General features: G+C 36.0%; 1 protein-coding gene across 1 annotated transcript; it reads left to right on the forward strand.

Annotated features, from left to right (window-relative positions):
* The first annotated feature begins 6,563 nt into the window (after positions 1–6,563).
* On the forward strand, positions 6,564–19,762 carry LOC131771786 (importin subunit alpha-1-like). The gene is made up of 24 exons (XM_059087652.2): positions 6,564–6,723; positions 7,645–7,689; positions 8,174–8,260; positions 9,094–9,129; positions 9,585–9,637; positions 9,846–9,893; positions 11,132–11,179; positions 11,353–11,438; positions 12,039–12,125; positions 12,949–13,031; positions 13,241–13,327; positions 13,770–13,814; positions 14,062–14,124; positions 14,699–14,767; positions 14,979–15,035; positions 16,076–16,147; positions 16,477–16,530; positions 16,841–16,888; positions 17,052–17,126; positions 17,525–17,593; positions 18,199–18,240; positions 18,536–18,596; positions 18,851–18,942; positions 19,444–19,762. The coding sequence occupies exons 1-24, from the start codon at positions 6,673–6,675 to the stop codon at positions 19,540–19,542; spliced, it is 1,557 nt and encodes a 518-aa protein (XP_058943635.1). The 5' UTR covers positions 6,564–6,672; the 3' UTR covers positions 19,543–19,762.
* Positions 19,763–19,826: the final 64 nt, after the last annotated feature.

The following is a 19,826-nucleotide window of genomic DNA, read 5'->3' on the forward strand; positions in this document are numbered from 1 at the left end:
GGTCGTTTAAAATTTGTATTATTCCTCTCTAACAATTTAACAAGCACATTTTTTTATCCTGAGCATGCTAATAAACAAAGCTGTAAGCTCCACAGTATTTAAAAGTTAATGAAATTTATGTGCCCCTCTTTTTTCTTATGTTTACCACCCCTTTCCGTAGTGGGTAATGGCTTGTCCCTAAGAATCTTACTGATCTTGCTGATTGGCCACTGTCTTTTCAATTTACAAAGAGAGTGCTTTAAGTCTTGGTCATTCTTACTGAAATTTGATATACTGTGAAAACCTATAGTAGACTGCTGTAAAATTCCAAAAATTGTCTTAAAGGAAGTATTCGACCCCTTACGGACCTTAGTTTTCCATAAAAATTTACAACGCCTTTTCATTCTTCTGAGACATGCTTCTCAATTAGGTCACACGATATCTCAAAAATAAAGGTTTTGCCAAGATTCGTTTTGCTCATCGTGGGGTTGCCGCATGAAATGCACTTTCGAACCGTGTTAGATATTTGAATAGACTTTTCATCAGTTTATGAGTGAACATGCACCCCTAGAATGATAAGATTAGGATACGGATACATATGATTATGCGCGTCGGTAATTATGCAAGAAAGCTACCATTTAATTGTATTATTGTTTTTAGTAGTCATGCCTCCTACACTGATGATCCTTACCCAGCTTATGGCTTCGAATATCATAAAAGAAACGGAAAAGGAAGATTCCATGAATATCCAAGTGTTATCATTTATGTATGTATATGTACTCGTTTATATATATGTAGTCGTATACATCCGTATGTAACTCGTATATACTCGTAAGCATCGCATGTTACTCGTATACAGTCGAATGTATCCGTTCGTTTCTGGTATGTTACTCTTAGGTACTCTTATTTATCCGCTCGTTACTCGTTTGTCCTCGAATGTATCAGATCGTTGCTCGTATGGTACTTGTAATTACTTGTATGTCTCCACATGTTACTCTTATGAACTCCGATACATCCGTATGTTGCTCATATGTTACTCGAAATACTCGTGTCATGTTTAATTAACGCAGACGGGGATATCAACTTTTGGGATTGATGGTAGATTTAACGAATAGACTATGTCACGTCACCTCCAAATGAAAAAATTCTGATTTTGTGAATGTTTCATCCAGCCAACTGTTTAGTTCAACATCTCGTGTTTTGCCCACAACATGGAATGGCTAAACAAACACCAAATACTGGAAGCTATTTGATCGTGGGATTTTACTGGTAAACATGCTTGTTCAACATCATGTCGCTCAACTAATTATTACGCCTGATTTCGTACTCAACAGCCTGAGGTGTTTTACCAGCTTGTGTCATTTTCAGTCCCGCGTCTTAAGAGCCAATGTCAACATGCATCAGACAAACAGCGGCAAGTCACCCAAAATTTGCTTTCACTCTTACTTTCATATTTTGTAGCCCAATATGTCCTAATAATTGTGATGTAGTTTTTTTTGTGAAAATATAGTTTAGCTTTCGAGAAATTATTCACTGTGAATATTACCAGAGTTGTGTGACCTCATGTAACGAATTTACTTGACCTCCGGTATTTCTGTCAACATAATCCTTTGTTTTGTAATCTAAACTTAACACCCTGTCATTATTGAAGCTGGTAAAGAAATATTTATTTTTTGGTGAATATTTTTGTCCGACATACTTTTGCTATGTCGAAAAGTAGCATCAAAATAAAACAGTTTTAACAATGACCGATATGTCAGAATCTACTAAGCTTCTTGCTTTTAAAAGATAAAAGGATGGTTATAAAGTTAATGTAAAAATTTCCTTGTGTATTTGTGCTGTTCTATCGTGAGACGAACTCAAAGTCCGACAAAATTTACTTGTGTGCCTACTTGTCGCCACCGTTTACTTTTTTGTAAAAAAATCTAACATAACACTCTCACCTTGTTTATTTATGATTTTATAAGCTGTTTCGATTATTATATTACGCTTGGTTATTACTTTTTGTCAGGATCCCAGGTTTTACGTTGTGTTTTCCCCTACCCCATTTTTATCATAAGCTAGTCACGTAATAGTTGATACCAACACAAATGGATATTTACCCTGTATGAAGATTTTTGTTTGTGTTGAATTGACAATATTATAATATGTACTTTTTGCGGTCACTCATCGTTGTTTCAGTGGCAGCGGAGCAGTTAAAAACGGGTTGTTGCTTTTATGCTATTGAAATTTATAGTATTCTGATAGGAGAGCAAAGCGTGATGCTCTGGGAATAAACTCTTAGAGGCCTTTTACATGATATCGGAATGAGTTTTATTCAAGATCGAGTTCATCCCAGTTGCCACACGATACCAGAGTGAAACTATTCGAAACGAGTCATTTCAGAATGAGTTTATTGAGGTTTTCATTCCGGAACGAACGCTTATTCTGGACGACCTTTTGTACCTGTATAATGTAAACGCGGTACGACGCTCATATCTGTATGAATCCTCTTTAGGAGCGAGGGAAGCATAGAAAAAGACAAAAGAGAACGTAAATACTTGTTTTTAAAAGCTAAATTATCTTGCATGTAAACGCGGTATGAAATTGATTTCGTTCCGAAACGAAACCCATTTTGGAATTATGTAAAAGTGTTACGTGGGTGGGAGGACTTTTTCTTCCATTAAGGCTGTGCTCGATTATTGGGGGGGTTATTGCCCAACCCCCCAACAACCCCCCCCCCCCTCAATCAAAAATCTAATGGTCTGTCCCTAAGATGCAATCAGGTCCTTCAACTTTTTGTGTGATGAAAGAATTTGGATACATATGTATTACTAGATCGGAAATAGGTGAGGATGCTCGTCGTACCTTTCAGGGGTCAAAATCAGCGATCTGGTACCTTTTATGGTGTCTCAAATTTTAGTGGACTGCCAGAGCTGGTATAGTACCTTTTAGAGTGTTTTCGTTCAATAAAATACCTGAAATAAGCATTACCAGCACGATTTTAATGATCTGACTTGAGCCTCTGGAGCACATCGTTTCAATTTTTGTGTTTAAATTGGTACTTTTTAGGGGTAGACATCAGTTGTTGTCACTCCCACACGGATAAGACTCAGGTACCTTTTATAATTTTATAGGGGTCATTTTGAAATTCCTGGCGCGCATCCCCACCCTCGTGTGTATAAGGGTTCCCCCAGGGTTGCTGATACGTGCAGCACACTTGAAATTTAGCAAGGACAAATTTTGATGTGATTTGCGGCCAAGAGAAAAATGTTTTGCCAGCGTCTAGTTGCTAGTGCGGAAGGGCCCTTTACCACAGTATGCATAATTACGCGTCCCGCCAGACGGCCCGGAGCCTAAAAAGTGTTCAGACATTAGTATAGAAAACTCCGCCTCTGTCTGGATTTTTGGTAGCCTATTGACCAATTCCCAATCGAGATTAAGTCTGATGGGACGCGTAATTTTGCACAAGGTGGTAAGTAGCCTACTTACAGGAGCCATGTTATATGAATTTTCCAGACGTCTTGCGTACTATCTGTGGTACACGCTTGCCAATTCCCCTGTCGGCTTCTGGATTCGACTAACCCTACCTTTATCATGGCCGGACACTTTTTTAGGCACTCTACATCTACTGATGGAACCACGACTCCACCCAACACTGGTACCGAGATTTGATCTATGAGTGGGGCAAATTGTAAAATCATCGATATCTTTTGGCGTCTCGAAGATGCCGGTGTCCTAGCGGATTTGGACCCCCCTAGATTTGGACCCCCCTAGTCCAAATCCGCTAGCGGATAAGGACCCCCCCGGTCCAAATACGCTAGCGGATTTGGACCCCCTCCGCGGATTTGGACCCCCTAACAAAACTGAGTGAAAACATCGTCCTTAACGTTCCAGTAAAAATGGATGATACTTTTTGTTCCAGTGCGTACTAAAGTATGTTTTTCATTCAAAACATACGTATCGTTAATGCATACGAACTGGCATCCCGTCGGATGTTTCTTTTGACCAAGGGAAAATGGGCAAGATTTTAGTTTGATGTCTTGGGAGAGGTCGTTTTTGAACCTTTTCCGCGATAGTCGAACACCACTAGATTCAATAGGAGACAAACTTGTGACACTAATCTATTTTGTCATTGTTCAATGCCCGAGTGCTGGGACGACATGGTACGGTGCGAGTTGTGCGAGGAATGGTTTCACATGATTTAAGACTACCCCGGAGGGCGAGTGGCTCTGCATTGTCTGCAGATCGCCAGACTCTAGACGTCTTCGTAATTGTTAAGGTGTTATTTCGGATCCCTCAACAGTTAATAATCGTTAAAATTAGAAAACAAGATTGAGTTCGATGTAATAGCCTCCACTTTTGTTAAGACATTGACATTAATGTTGATTAATGTTGATTTGCATCTGAAAATAAGCTGAGAGTTCCAATAGTTCAGAATAGAAACATTTTTACTTATCATAGGCTTTACGAACGACTTGTAGTAGGAGTAGTTTCTTCGTTCTTGTTCAGAAACTGTTTAATGTTATTATTTTAGAAAATCAGACTGAGTTATTTTTGTGACTGGACGCAATAGTCTCCACTATTGTTATGACGTTTCGTATCAATATTGATTCGCATCAGAAGAAGTAAAGATTTATCGTAACAATTTCAATAGTTCAAATGCAGTAGTTTGTTCACATCTGATTCTTACGTATACTGTACGACTCGCTATAATAATGCGGTAGAATTGGAACGAAATGGCTGGTTTTCTCTTTAACCTTTATTGAGGAATGTTGTGTTGTGATTGAAAATAACATCGACAAAAAGCTTGCAAATGGAATTAGTTACCAAATATGATACAAAGGCTGCTTAAAAGGAAAGTTTGGTAGGGGGGTCCAAATCTGCGAAGGGGGGTCCATATCCGCTAGCGGATTTGGTCCGGGGGGTCCAAATCCGCTGTGACACCGGCACGCGACAAAATAAGATCAACTTCACTTTCTGGACCTGAAAACTTGCAACTCCGCAATTGACTTGAAATGTCTTTTTTACAGTTATGCAAGGAACGACCTGAGATATGCAACGTCGGGCTTCTCCATAGCGAACGATTTAAATGAACAGCAAATCTCCATGTTGGCATGTAAGACGAGACGCTTAAACAACAGATCAATTAGCTAAATTGGTATGTAGCTTGTCAATCGAATTGACTTTTGTAAACATTCTTTGACTTCCGCCGGCAAAGATGGATCTGGACATTTTAATTTTCAAAATACAGTAATTCTTGGAAGGTTTTTCTAGACATGTAAAGAGGAAAAAAACCCCATCTCTTAGTAATTCGGAAGTTGAGTCATCTTTGAATTTATATGTGTCACGCTTGTCATGCAACTGATATAACAATGTGGAGAAGATTTATAAACTGGAACTCAAATCTGGCTAAAATGTGGTAGAGCATAACTTGATCATCGAAACAGCTAATAAAATCATAATTAAACAAGGTAAGAGTGTTACGTTAGATTTTTTTAAACAAATTGTGGTGATTTATGCTAGTAAACGGTGGCGACAAGTAGGCCACCATGCATATTTCATAGTCGCTAGCAAGTAAATTTTGCTGGACTTTGAGTTCGTCTCACGATAGAACAACACTAATACACAAGGAAGTTTTTACAGTAACTTTATAACCATCCTTTTGTCTTTTTAAGGCTAGAAGTTCAGTAGATTCTGCCATGTCGGTCATTGTTAAAACTGTCTTTGTTTTGATGCTACTTTTCGACATAGCAAAAGTATGTCGGACAAAATTTTCACCAAAAAATAAATATTTCTTTGTCAGCTTCAATAATGACAGGGTGTTAAGTTTAGATTATATAACAAAGGCTTATGTTGACAGAAATACCGGAGGTCAAGTAAATTCGTTATATAAGGTCACACAACTCGGGTAATATTCAGGGTGAAAATTTGCATATTTGAGCGGTCGAACGAAAAAAAAAAATTCTCGAAAACTGAAATATATTTTCACATTTAAAACTATACCTTAATTTTAAGGACATATTGGGCTACAAAATATGAAAGTAGGACGGAAAACGAATTTTGGGTGACGTGCCAAAATATTTCAAATTTGTTCGATGGATGATGACATCCTCTTAAGAATTTGGTCTATGTTTCTTTTTATTTTTCATTCATTTAGTTTTTTTTTCAATTTTTTATTTTTTTTGTGAATGGCTAATCTTATTACTTGCTAATCATTCACTCTACTGAAGATAGGTGTTGAAGCAAAATATTGATCAGCTGTGCAAGTGCATCAATAAAAATTTTTTTATGTTCTCTGTCATTCTCTTGGTCTTAATCTTTTGACGGCTTCCAACTACAAAAAGTCGAGACAGTCACGCGGAAAGTGTCGCATGCTTTCACTCTCGTTATTCTAAGTAAATTAAATACGAAGTGAAATAGCCATTTTTGCTATCCCACCCCTCCCTCTTCGGGAAAGGAGAGCATTTTCTTAGGTGCCAGTCCCTTTCTCGAATAAATGACATTTAGACATGAACCAATAACAGTACAGATCCGTTGGAAGTGAATAAATTCGATTGGGTAGGAATAATTCAGCCAATCATAAGAGGAACTTGCGGTAAATGTACAGATTTTAAAAGTACAAACTGCTCCCCGTCCATCGTGTGTTCGCGTTTTCAAGGGATTCCTTTTGCTGATTGATCTTCCGAAAAGGTCCATTTTCCTTAAAGAAACATGTCAGAAAACCGTCTTCGAAATTTCAAGAACAAAGGAAAGGATACTGGTGTAAGTTTGCTGATAATATTGTTGACGAATCGAATTTTTTTTGGCAGTTGTGAAAGTGACAAAACGCGAAGCTAATCGAGCTCAATCGAATATGGAATAATTTAGGATAATTTGAACAGAGGTATGGTGTATGGTTTTGTGGTTATTCATGTATTATTCCCAATAATGCAGCCTACTGACCTATTTATTCTATTGGAGTAGGGAAATTGGTGCAATATTCAGTTGATTGCTATGGGGATGGCTGAAATGTACTTGAATCCTTTCAAATCCACGATCCACACAGCGTTAAATGATTCGCTATCTCTCTTTAGTGCAGATGTCCACAAGCTTGTATTTTATGTGCTTAACATCAGTGGACTGATGAAACTCAAGTTTCAGGGGTTTTTCTTACAAGTATAAAAGCTTATGGAGAGAGTGTTGTTCTGGAAATTGAAAAATCGACATGGTGTCTCAATTTCGTTTAAAGAAAACTTGGAACTACTGTACAGTACATTGCCAATCTCAAGCTCGTGGAAGCTTTCTCAACGTACTTCTGATTCGCCCCTCAAATTCGCGTTTCGCTTGTGGCATTAGCAGCCTTATTTGATCGTCATGTACTCGAGAATAACTTTAAGACGGGCTCATAAACAACTTGTAGTTTTCCGTGTCTCGAAGCCTTCGACATCAAGCGCCTGCTAACTTTGTGAAATAAATGTTAAAATAGATCTTAACAAGCCGAACCGGAATAATACTTTATTTATAAACCTGGGTATGGTGGTTTGTTTCATGTAGAAGTCATCAATTTACGACCAGAGTATCTCTAAGAGACTCCCTAGTTTTCCTAGTTCTTAGTGACCATTCGTTTACGCTTGGATCATGCACAGCAATCAGGGCAGTCGTATTCAATACATCGTAACCTAATATCTGACGGTTGGTTTGCAGGAACTACGACGTAGGCGTACTGATGTTACGATTGAGTTACGGAAGGTAACCAGTTCCTTTTTCCAGACCTGGGAATTTATAATTATGATGCATATCTTTAACTGCATTAAATGTTGTAGAGGAGAGGGACTTAGTTTACGATCTCTTATAGCAAAGATCAATCTTTTACTATGCTGCATTAGAGCAGTATTATTTCTGTCAATTATGAATGCATTCATTTACTGCCTGACATCCTGAAATTCAGTTAATTTGACAAAGGGCCAATGTTCTAAACTTGAAGCTTTAAAAACTCTTTACGGTGGCAATTTTCTTTATAATTTCACTTGATAAAACCAAATTATCTCTAATACCCCCTAGCGACACAGCATCACCGTTTCTCCAGAAACTTTTCCCCCCTATTTATCTTGAGGTTCAGACCACTGGATTGGGTGGTAAACTGGTCAGTCTTTTTCTTAAGATATTGCCAAGTGCCAGTTCACCATTTAAAACAAAAAGATTGAAATAAGTAGCTGTTGTTAATATTTCTCAGAGTAAGAGGGATGACCAGATTCTTAAAAGACGCAACATCTCTCAAGGTCAAAGTGACAGTCCATTGAAAGAAAGTAATGGTCAGCAGGTGTGAAGTTTTGTATTCATTTAAGTACTTTTTACATCCAAAAGCTATTTTAAAATAACTTATGCAGCAATTGTGTAGAAAGAAAAAAATTGCAGTTTTAAAAGCTTTTGGATTGTTGTTAATCTAAAAAAAATTGCTCTAACAGAGAAAATCCACCAAAATAATATGCCATAAGAATTTACTCCTTCTTTTATCAGGTGGAAAACTCTGCAACTGATTTAATGGTTAATGCATGAAATGTTATTTATTTTCTAGCTCAGCCAATATATCCAATTTATGAATGGCCTACCATGCAGTAACCCTCTATGTAACTTTAAACTGTAGAAAATTTGACATCATTATATTACTTTCTGAGTTGGTAATTAATTAATTTAATTAATTTAATTTAACATAATTTATATAGTGCTAACTCCACTAATTGACCAAAGCGCTTAAGCACTTGGTACTATGCTACTGTGCTAGAGAATTGCAAAAATAGTGATAATAGGGTTGTTAGTCATCTGGAACTGTTATTGTTAGTGAGATTAAGAACTTGTTTAAATTTTGGGGTTTTTTTTGTTTTGTTTTTGTCTTTTTTTCACTGATCCACTATGCTTATTATATCTATAGATCTAAGTTTATAAGAATTTCAAGTCTTTGTTGCCTTCTGTCATTTACCGGTAATTTGCCTGTTCTATGCATGGTTACATCAATTCTAGATAGTTGTGTTTCCTTGGGTCTCCTGCATAGTTTCCTATCTGCATTTGAAATGATTCAAAGTAGACTAAATGACATTTGCAAAAGTAAAACAAAAATTATCAAGCAACAGCCACTATATATTTTTACATCAACAGACTTGTACTCATCTGCCGCTTTCCACCATTACAGAGGTATGTATGTTATCAGAAATGGCTTAAAAAGGGGTTAATCAGAGTTACTTAGATCCCACTAATGCGAAAGCTCATCTTGTGAACCATTTCACTCCAAAAAGCAACCAATACATAATTTTTCCTCAACGGTTCTGTAATTATAAGTTTTCAGGCAATAAGAATAGTGCTTTTATTCAGACTCCAAAAATAGTCTCTAGTTTCTCGACACTATCCCTCTGCAATTACATTTTTTCAACAAAACCATGGTGAAGAGAGGTGCATATACTGTAAGCCTCATCATATCCTACCTCTATATATAGAAGACCACAGGTGACTTCAGTTTTAAAATCATTCTTACAGTTGTTTGGAGTTTTTTTCAGCTTTCTTACTCTCAACTTCAGTTCAGTTACATGGTATCTGTAAAACTAAGACAAATTGAAAATTGTATTATATAACTCAAAGTGATTTTGTTTCAGTATCTCCACTCGAATGAGGATAAAGCCATATTTGAAGCTGCTCAAATCTCCAGGTGATGAAACTTTTAAAGTTTCCTAATTGTGGTTGCCTTGCATTTTTGTTTGTGAATTAGCTTCTGGACAATCTCTTTATTATCATGATCTATATCAACTGTTGAAACTGGGAGCCAGTTGTATCCCCATTGCATTTACTTCTTACCTCTCAACTGAAGGAAAACTCTTATTTTGTTGATTATTATGCTTGTTGTTTCTTTTGTTCAGGAAGATGCTATCAAAACACAAAAACCCTCCAATCAAAGATTTCATTGAGTAAGTTGTAATTAAAGAGTAGATATTAAAGAGTAGATAATAGCAAGAAACAGTAGCAAACATCTTGATGTTTTCATCATGTGGAAGTCATGTGCCTTGTTCAAGGGTGTAGTGTTCTCTTGTGGTCCTGAGGCCACCTTCACCACTGTAGACTCTCTCAATAGCAATCTGATTTGATTACCTTGCAGGGTTCTCAGTAGAATTTTGTACAGCCGTTGCTTTGGTAGTTACAGGCGTAACCCTAATATACATGCCCTTTGGGCGTGTAACTTGGGCCCGTAGGGCCTAAGCTGCTAGGGGGGTCCGGGGGCATGCTCCCCCGGGAAATTTTTTATTTAAGATGCTCAGAAATGCTTTTTCCTTCATTTTGGGGGCATACTTTCTCATTTTCTCCAAACAAGTTTAAGTACATTTTGTAATCTGTTCAGTGGCTTTGAACTACGGAAAGTTGAAATTATCTCTTATCAAACTGAAAACTACACTGCAATATTCAATGAAATATTAACCTGCAATGACAATGCTTTGCTTTCTGAGTTAATGGCATTCATTTTATACAAAAATAATTATTAGGTAACCAGTCCTCTCCAAATGGGGGCACCCACTTACAAAAACTAATTCTCAAGGCCACACTGACCCAGTAACTGCTATATATCTAAATGAGAAAGAGTATAAGATAGCGCAAATATTTGTTAATGAATGAATCGGCCATGTTTTTGCACGTGGAAAGACGACATCTGCGAGAGGCCTGGGTTCAAATTTACAAATTCAATATGGCGGCCATATTCAACGTTGCGGAGACGTGAAGCGATTGTTCGGTTATTCTATGGTCTGCAAAAAGGCTATTCACTTTGACAACTAAAACCGAAGAAAGGTACATTGCGAAAGCAACTAACAGTCAATAGTTTACCCAGCAATTTACTCAAAAAGCCGTTCTTTTATTTGCATTTGATAGACGAATTGATCTACTGGTTGAAGCACTTTGACAGCCGTAACACTTACCTGTGACACCCGTGACAGGTGTTACGGGTTACGGGTTCAACTGAGAACCCTGCCTTGTATGAACATATTGTTTTTCAATCTGTTTTAAACTCACACCATATTTATTTCTCTACAGTGGCCCTAATATGGTACAATTAATAATGTGATTAACATATTTCAACAATTCATCTCTGTAGTGCACTATCTTTTCCATTACTTGACCAGTAGTGTTTATTTATAGCCATATTATTTTGTTTCAGCTCTGGACTAATCCCAAAATTTGTGACTCTCTTGGAGAGATTTGACAAGTATGTTGACAAGCTTACATGAATAATTAGTTGTGCTACCCATCCTCTTTTAAGGAAGTGTTTTTTGCTTTTTTTTTTCTTTCTTTCTTTTTTTTTTTTGAGAGAGATGCTATCAATAAGGATTAGGCAGGAATTGTATGAGGATTTTTTTTTCAATGTATGTTTTCCTGTAGTCCTTCCATTCAATTTGAAGCTGCTTGGGTGCTCACAAACATTGCTTCAGGCTCCTGTGATGAGACAAAAGTTGTGGTGGAATCAGGTTGGTCAACTTTTTCTGTTTCATCATTTAACTAATTGCTGCTAGTTGCAAAATGTGAGGCAAATTTCTATTGTAATCCTTGAGATGGTGCGGAAGGGATTACCAGACAAACACTGATCATTGAGAGTGAGAAGAGTAACTGTCTTTAGGAACAATCTGAATCATGAATCCGTACTAAGCAGAAAAACTAAAAAAAAGATTTTTAGTTTGGATGACAGTGATGATAGCAGGTATTAATAATGCTGACAGACAATTTTTTTTCCTCTTAAAGGATTGGTGAGGCAATTATTGACAGAATTTAAAATATTATAGAGTGCTTTGGTGTTAATAATGTTGAGGGTGGTTGTATGAAGGTAAAACTTGACTAATCAAAGAGATGGGGTCTTTTTAAACACTTTTTAAATAATTTTTAAATACCAGTTTTAAGTTGGAGACAATTCAAGTAGTGCTATGACTTAATTTGAGCACGATTTATACCACATGATTTGCTACATTTGACTATTTATCCCATAAACTGTTTAACTTTGATCAATGAAGATACAAATAATGCTTCTAACTTAAAAGTTCATTAATACCTTAATTTTTTTTTCACATCTGAAGGTGCTGTGCCCAGATTTGTCAGGCTACTGTCATCACCTGAGTCTCAAGTTCAAGAACAGGCTGTGTGGGCTCTGGGAAATATAGCAGGTATTGTCAATCAATCCTGTGCAGCTAAATATACAGTACCTCCTTGTGTTCTATAACACATGGAAAGTGAGTTATACAATGCAGTTACTCATAGATAGACTTTCAGTGAGAAAATGTATAGAAGAATGATATTATATCCAGAGTAACAAGCTTTACCTACCTGTGTAACCAAGTGCAGTTCTTAAACTTGGTACTAAACATGGATTCAGAGTTTGTGGTTGGGTTCTGGTCCTTGCTTCAAGTCTTTTTCTCCAAGTTCTCTGGTTCTCCTCTTTCCATAAAAACATTATTTTAAACTTTAGTTTGACCTTGATCCATTAAAAATCAAACTCAGAAAACATAGTTATTGTGTTATAATCAATCACATTGGAGAACAGATCACAGAATCTAAGTAGAAAAGCACAAACCAATTAGCATGACTACATATTCTGCATCTCATTACTCACCTGGTTGGTTTTTTTCTTCTCAACACAATAATTTTCTAAAAATAAATCCAGTGTTCACACATCAATCAGATAGATTGCTTGATGTAATTGATGAAAAAGGCAAACCTAGTAGGAGAGTGAATTCTCCCCTTGTATTAAAGATAAAAGCAGTGAGACAGACAGTTATTCAGTCCATCTGTCTTTCCAACAAGCAGTCAGCAGTCCTAAACCTTATGGTTAGGCTGTTGGTTAATCAATCAGTCAGTCACTTGGCCAGTCAGTCCCTCAGATAGTCAACATTATCCCTGTGATCATTTCTACAGAGCACTGTTGATGAAGCATCATTTGACGTGTTCTGATTCAGTTGGATTAACAATTTTTGTTTTGTTGTCTTTCAGGTGATGGTCCAAATCTTAGGAATTTTGTTTTGGGCCATGGTGCTTTAAGACCTCTACTGGAATTAATCAAACCAAACCAAAATGTAAGGCAATGCTTTGATCCTTTAACATTCACCCTACACATAATTATTGAACCTTAGTGTGATTTTTATGAAATGTGACATTTTTTTGAACAGTGCAGACTCTAACATACATGTAGTGTGAAGCTGAGACTTCACACTTTTTACTGTAAGCTTATTTGTAATTGTTGTATATGATTAATTTTATTTTTTTTCTGATCTATGCTTTACAGCTTCCATTTCTTCGTAATGTAACATGGACACTGTCAAATCTGTGCCGAAATAAGAACCCACCTCCTGAGATAGCAGCAGTTATTGAGGTGAGGAAAACTGAACTGAATAAGAGGCATAAGAATCCTTAATAAATTGGCAAAAGTTTTGAAAATAGTATTTACTGCTATTTTTCCTTGGGTGGATATTCAGACTAAGAATATATTGGGGGTTTGATCATGAATTAGCTGTCAATGAGTTAATCCCTGTTTGGAGAAGTCTCTGGTTACTACACAGAACTTGGATGACTTGAGTCTCAAACATGGAGAATATTTGTCCTGTATAACAAACTTAATTATAGCTAAAATTATTCATAAGCATGGGTTATATGTTAACACTTGAGCTTCACTAAAAAACTGAATGCTTCAAAATTTGACTTAATTTTCCTTGTAGTTTTTTTTTCAATATCTATTATTTACCAGCCCATACTCCTATTAAAGCTGCTTCAATTGATTACCCAGTTTCCTAATAGCTGAAATATTTTTATTTCAGATCCTTCCAGCCTTGGTACTGTTGATCAATCATACAGACAAAGAGGTAAAACTTAGTCTATCCTGAAGTTCATTTATATGAACTGAAAGCCACCATCATTTTGGGAACTTAAAAAATATCATCAATGGTAATTTTTGCATTTACATGTGAAGTTTTTACTTTTCACCTCACAAAAAATAAAATTCTTTGTGTATGAATGTTGGCATTCTTTCTCATGTTACCTATACTACTTATTAATTCTTTTTTTGTTGTTGTCTAATTTAATTAAAATTTTCTCTTTTTTTTTTTTCAGATTCTCTCTGACACTTGTTGGGGTTTGTCATACTTGACTGATGGAACAAATGATAGAATACAAGTAAGCAACATGTGTTTTAGGCTTGGTTACCCAGCCCTGGGCCTGTTTTGGGAAATGAGTGCACTCTCTTCCCTTTCTCCTCCACAGGAGGATAGAAGACCACATTAGAGAAAAAGGTGGAAAACAAGCTTACATGTTCTTGTATACTTCTTGTATGTGGTTTGATAAACTCATGTGAAATCTCCATATCTTCAGCAACTTTTGAAAGATCTGACTAAAGGAGCTTTACTTGTAGAAGAATGTGGACATGTGTGCTTATGATTAAGATAGGGATTGATACTCAAGAACTAGCTTTAAAAAAAGGAAAAAGAACAATCTTTGATCCTGATCTGGTAACAGACCAGTGGATCCAGAAGACAGTGAACTTGGTCTATCATTTTCCTACTACAGCTTGGTTGACTGGTTAAGTGTTAAGGCCATGAGTCTTGCTCAGTCTTGTACCTAACTGCTGACCATACATATTTACCTTTATATGTTGTGCCTTTGAAAAGAAAGGCTGTAAACCAAAAACATAGTCCTTAGTACCATGTATCTTTAACCATTGATTGAGTTACTGTTTGTTTTCATGCATTAGCTTGTAATTGATTCTGGAATTCTTCTGTCCTTGATCAATTTGTTGGGCCACACTGAAGTAACTGTTGTGGTAAGTTTTTTTCCCATAAAAATAATGGGGTACCATACTATATCATTTTACATTTTTGTCAGTTTTTCAAGGAGCCTGTACTTATAAATTTAGTGTCCACCGGTTCTCCCCCTAAACCTTTCCAGAAAGAATAATCATTGTCATGTTGTCACTCACTGGTATTGCTGTAACAAATACAAGTATTCATGTAACAACTTGCTGTTCTTTCTAGACACCGGCCCTGAGAGCTGTTGGTAATATAGTGACAGGATCTGATATTCAGACACAAGTAAGTCATTGTCCACCAAAATTATGGTTCACATTTTTCCTTGGTTTGAACATAAAGGTTGCATGGTTTCCTTCTGTCTCAGAATGATTACCATAAGCAGAGAGGAAGAAGAACACAAATTGGTTTAAAAAATCTGACCAAAGTAAAAGTTAAACCACAATATAAACTGGACATGATTTGATGCTTTTACAGATTTAAGTAATGGTAATTGAATTGAGTGGAGTGCAGTTTGGGCTGAAGTTGTACACATGATTTGAAATCACAAGTATGATTTCAGACCAAAATTGCACAACACAAGGTTCAATTACCACTTTATTACATCCATTTAGAAATAACCCAAATACAGGACTTGGTAAGTTCAAATATTTTATTGATGCAGTACTGAGCTGATAAATTCATCCATTTTTTGGAGGGAAAAAGTAAGAGTTTTCGAAACAAAAGTTGCAAAATTTGCCACATGATACTCTTTGTCTTTCATTTTCCTGCAATTTGATCAGTTACTTTAAACAAGCCTTGAAATCTGATTGGTTGTTTTGTTTTTAGTGTAACCTCCTCATTGGCTGGGAAAAAGATGCGATTTAAAGCAAAAAATGGCACCATTCGTGAATAAATCGCATCAATCTGAGCCAATCAGATTACAGGGACCACCAGTGATTTCAAAATGGGTGTAATAATGAATTTAACTGAAGAATATACACAATATAACCTACTTGAAACAGCTACTTTAGGTTATGTTAACTTTTGAGGGTTTCAAATTTTACAAGGTAAATAAGTATTGAGTCCAATCTGCCCAACAGTGTTTTTTGTCATTAAGGAAATGTAGTATGGCACAGTGTCTCATTTGATGTATCCAATTTGAATTTCAATCATGCATTTGTAAGGAGAACAATAAATTTATTCAGTGCTAGTATAAGCCATAAACACAGTCTAGATTATATCTTAACAAATAAGAAAATTATCAAGCTATTTAAAAAGAGAGAAGTGTAGTTAGATTGCCAAAGCCTAACCTTGTCCTCAACCTTTGTATCAATTTATTTCAGTTGGTGATAGAGAAAAATGCCTTGTTTTTCTTTAAGAAGCTTTTGTCACACTCTAAGGCTAGCATTGTTAAGGTCAGTGCAGATCTAGTGATAAATCAGTAATTGTAGTTGGTAACTATGATCATTCTTATTGTTTAAAAGTTCCAAGGGGAAAAAACCTTCTTGGACTGTTTTTTCCCAGATTTTTGTTGTCAAAATGTAATCCACCCAATCATAGCTGAATGGGATGATTTTTCCCTTTTTAATATTGTCATGTTGGCTCAGTTTGCAATATTCCAGAAAAGTTCTCCTTTCTGCTCTTTTTTTTAATTGTGCAGTCAGTAAAACATTTTTCATGAATATTATTCATAGGGAAAATTTCATCTGAAATTTCCACATCAGCTTATGATTTTTTCCAACAGGAGGCAACCTGGGCAATATCAAATATTACAGCTGGTCCAAAAGAACAAATTCAGGTACAAATAAATGTTCAGTATCTGCTGATTGTGACTGCATAAAGTGAATTAATTGTAAAACTATGTAGCATGGTATAGGACTTTTTGCTTACTACAGTTTTAACTAAACTTAAATTGTGTAGAGATTAGTTAATGAAACATATTTCTAAGATGTTTAAGAAACCAACCAAAAGAGAGTTGTTTTTCATGATAGCCATTGCAATTAAGCCCTCCCACCTTCCCTTCCTTGGAAGAGTCTATCAAGGTGATAAAATGTTTATTGAATATTAACATGTGAGTGTTAACAGACAATTTATTTCAATATTTTCAGGCTGTAATTAATGCAGGCTTGGTACCTTCCATTATAGATGTTCTAAAGGTTTGTGACTTACAATATTGGCCTTAAATTGCAAATAAGCTATAAACCATTGATAAGTGTGCTCCTTGAATGTAAAGAGCTTTATAAAATTCCAATGTGCTGTAGCAGGTTGAGTTACTAGGCTTGTGATCAGACTTGCCTTTGAAATTTGCATTAATCCCAGGGAAAGGACTTAAAGAGCCAGAAAGAGGCTGTGTGGGCCATCACCAACTTTACATCAGCCAGCACAATAGACCAGGTACTGTGTTGTTTGCTCTTACAGAGAATGCTTTACATGTCTATCAGGTGAAAAATGTGGAACAGGAATGTAACATCTCACAGTAAAGAGAAACATGTATAATGTCTTAATATTTATTTGCCTTGATTACCAATTAAGCAGGAAAGAAATTATATCTCCCAAGAAATTCTTTAATTCAAGGTAGCTCTCACATAAGTACCTGTTTTGGATTTTACTCTCTTGAAAGTTTTGGGCCAACACTCGATGACTTGTGATTGCTGTGGTAGGGAAACTGTCTAATTTTCTTAACTATGTTTTGTTTCCCTTTTTTCTTTTTTTTTGCTCATGAAAGGTAAATAGTTCTGCTCATACCATTCTAACCCCAAAATTGATACATTTTTGTTTGGTTATTTTTATAGATAACCTTCCTTGTTGAAAATGGGGTTATTGAGCCAATGTGTAGTCTCTTGAATTTTTTGGATGCCAAGGTAATGTTGTGGGTTTCACTTTGTCATCAGTTAATTGTGTGCTGGACTTGTAACCTGGTTGTCCTACACCCTGCCACCTGTTATATGTATATTGGTTACTCTGAGATCCACTCCTGCTTCCCTGTGTTAAAAGCCAATTGATTTGCTTCCTGGCAGTTGGGAGTTTTAGCAAATATATGCTTATTTGGAATGTTTTTTATTATTTGTTGACTTTCTTTCTGATTAGAGAGCAGTCCATTCAGATAATATTATGACATATGATTATTGTTCATGACTGACAAGGATGGTTTCTGAACACGACTAGTACAGTTAGTGGCTTCTGATGCATGTAGAGTTGTCTTGGAAATGGTTGGGCTAACTCACTAAGTACAGTCAGACACTAAATTAAATACTGATACCATGGAACATGATAAATGTTCCCACTATAACATTATAAATTGATACACAGAACAAGTGGAACCTACATATCATGCAAGCAGAGTAAAGGAGAGAAAAATAACTGAATGAATACTGTGTGAGGATTGAAACCTCAGCCAGCTCTACAGAGAGCTCTGTTCTGTGAATTTTTGCTTCTGGTGGACTGACTCTCAGGCTTTGTGTTTTAGGTAATCCTTGTTCTTTTAGATGGATTCAGAAACATTCTTTCAGTGAGTATCTACCTGTTCATGCCTTTAACCTTATAGTACAAACAATTCTGAAAGGCACTGTAAAATGGTGTTTTGTGTTAAACACATTGCAGTTAATTTTTACCCTCAGTGGCAGAATTGTGATATATTTTAGATATTGACAAACCACAGAAGCATACACTGATCTATAGAACAAATTATTTGTTTCTGCTCACTTGTTTGAGCCTGAAAATTTTGGGCATAGCATGTTGTAGATGTTGGGTAAATGCATTTTTGTTATTTCATAATTTAACTGAGTGAAATGTTCTACCCACAGACTGCTAGTCAAAGTGCTCCCATCCTTGAACTGATCTGCACCCAAATGGAAGAGCATGATGGTATGCAAAACAATATGGTTGTGTGCACGCATTAAAATATTATGTCAAAATGAAGCCAAAGTTCCATTTATTTAAAAAATATAACCCTGTAATTTAATTTAGTTTGAAGAACAGCCTAAAATTTGCCTTAAAGAATTTCAGTGACTTCTTTCTTTAAAGATCGAAGTCTCTTTTCATTGAAAATAAGAAATTGAGCTAATTCACATGTGGAGTGATTCAGAAAGTGACTGATGTTCCTTTTTTACTTTCTTCAGGTGTCCAAAGAATTGAGAGTTTACAGACACATCAAAACTTTGAGGTGTACAAAGCTGCTCTGGCAATAATTGACAAATTTTTCTCAGAGGAGGTAACATTAAAATCTTCAGACTTAGATTTCTTGAAAACTGTGAGGTTTCATTTCTACTTTAAATGTTACATTGTTTTTCATCTAAGCATGATACTGCTATATTCGGTTCAGTGGAGACCTCTTTCGTGAATTGCAGGCTTAGTTATTATACTTTTACCCACATGCAATTGCAAGCCCTGTTGCCCTCATTTCAGATTGAAAAAATACAGTGTACTATTATATAAACAGCTGAAACCCCAGAGATGCTCATTTTTGTGCACAAGATAAGAGGCTCCCTGCCAGAGCTCTTTATAGTGACATCTAATTGTCTGGTAACCCAAAAGATGTTTGGACTCTGTTGTAAATAAGTTGCTACAGTAAAATCAAACAAATTTAGTTTTGACTTTGGCTTTTGATTTATGGCACTGGCTAAAGGACCTCTGGCATCACAGCACTTAAAGGAAAAGGAAATTGTCAAATAATTATAGAAAAGAAACTCTTTGTGTTGGTTTATGTCTTCAGAGTGCTGAGGAGACTGAGCAGATTGCCCCAGAAGCTACAAGTGAAGGATACAAGTTTGGAACTCCACAACCTTTACCAATGGGCGGATTTCATTTCTAAAAATTTATATTCATAATTGACTAAACTTTTCAACAAGCAAAGATGGCAATTAAAAAAATTAGGATGCAAAAGAAGTTTAGAGTAGGATTATTGTGAGAATATGTCAGTTAAAATATTGCACTCTGCAATGCTGATATTACACTGTAACTTAGGACAATAGCTGTTGTCTGTAAATAACATGAAAATTTTGTATAAAAGCAAAGGGCTCTCATAGGTTGTAAGATGAAAATGAGAATAAAAACATTTGACAAAATCAAGCTTATCTCTACTGTGTAAGTTTTAAA

The sequence above is a fragment of the Pocillopora verrucosa genome, chromosome 3, assembly GCF_036669915.1.
Source record: "Pocillopora verrucosa isolate sample1 chromosome 3, ASM3666991v2, whole genome shotgun sequence".
Lineage (NCBI taxonomy): Eukaryota > Metazoa > Cnidaria > Anthozoa > Scleractinia > Pocilloporidae > Pocillopora > Pocillopora verrucosa.

What these genes read in the sequence shown, in the direction of transcription:
- LOC131771786 (XM_059087652.2), top strand. Translation starts at nt 6,673, where the DNA reads ATGTCAGAAAACCGTCTTCGAAATTTCAAGAACAAAGGAAAGGATACT. An exon ending in CCAATCAAAGATTTCATTGA is followed by an intron (nt 9,894 to 11,131) that starts GTAAGTTGTAAT and finishes ATTTTGTTTCAG; the next exon opens with CTCTGGACTAATCCCAAAAT. An exon ending in TCAATCATACAGACAAAGAG is followed by an intron (nt 13,815 to 14,061) that starts GTAAAACTTAGT and finishes TTTTTTTTTCAG; the next exon opens with ATTCTCTCTGACACTTGTTG.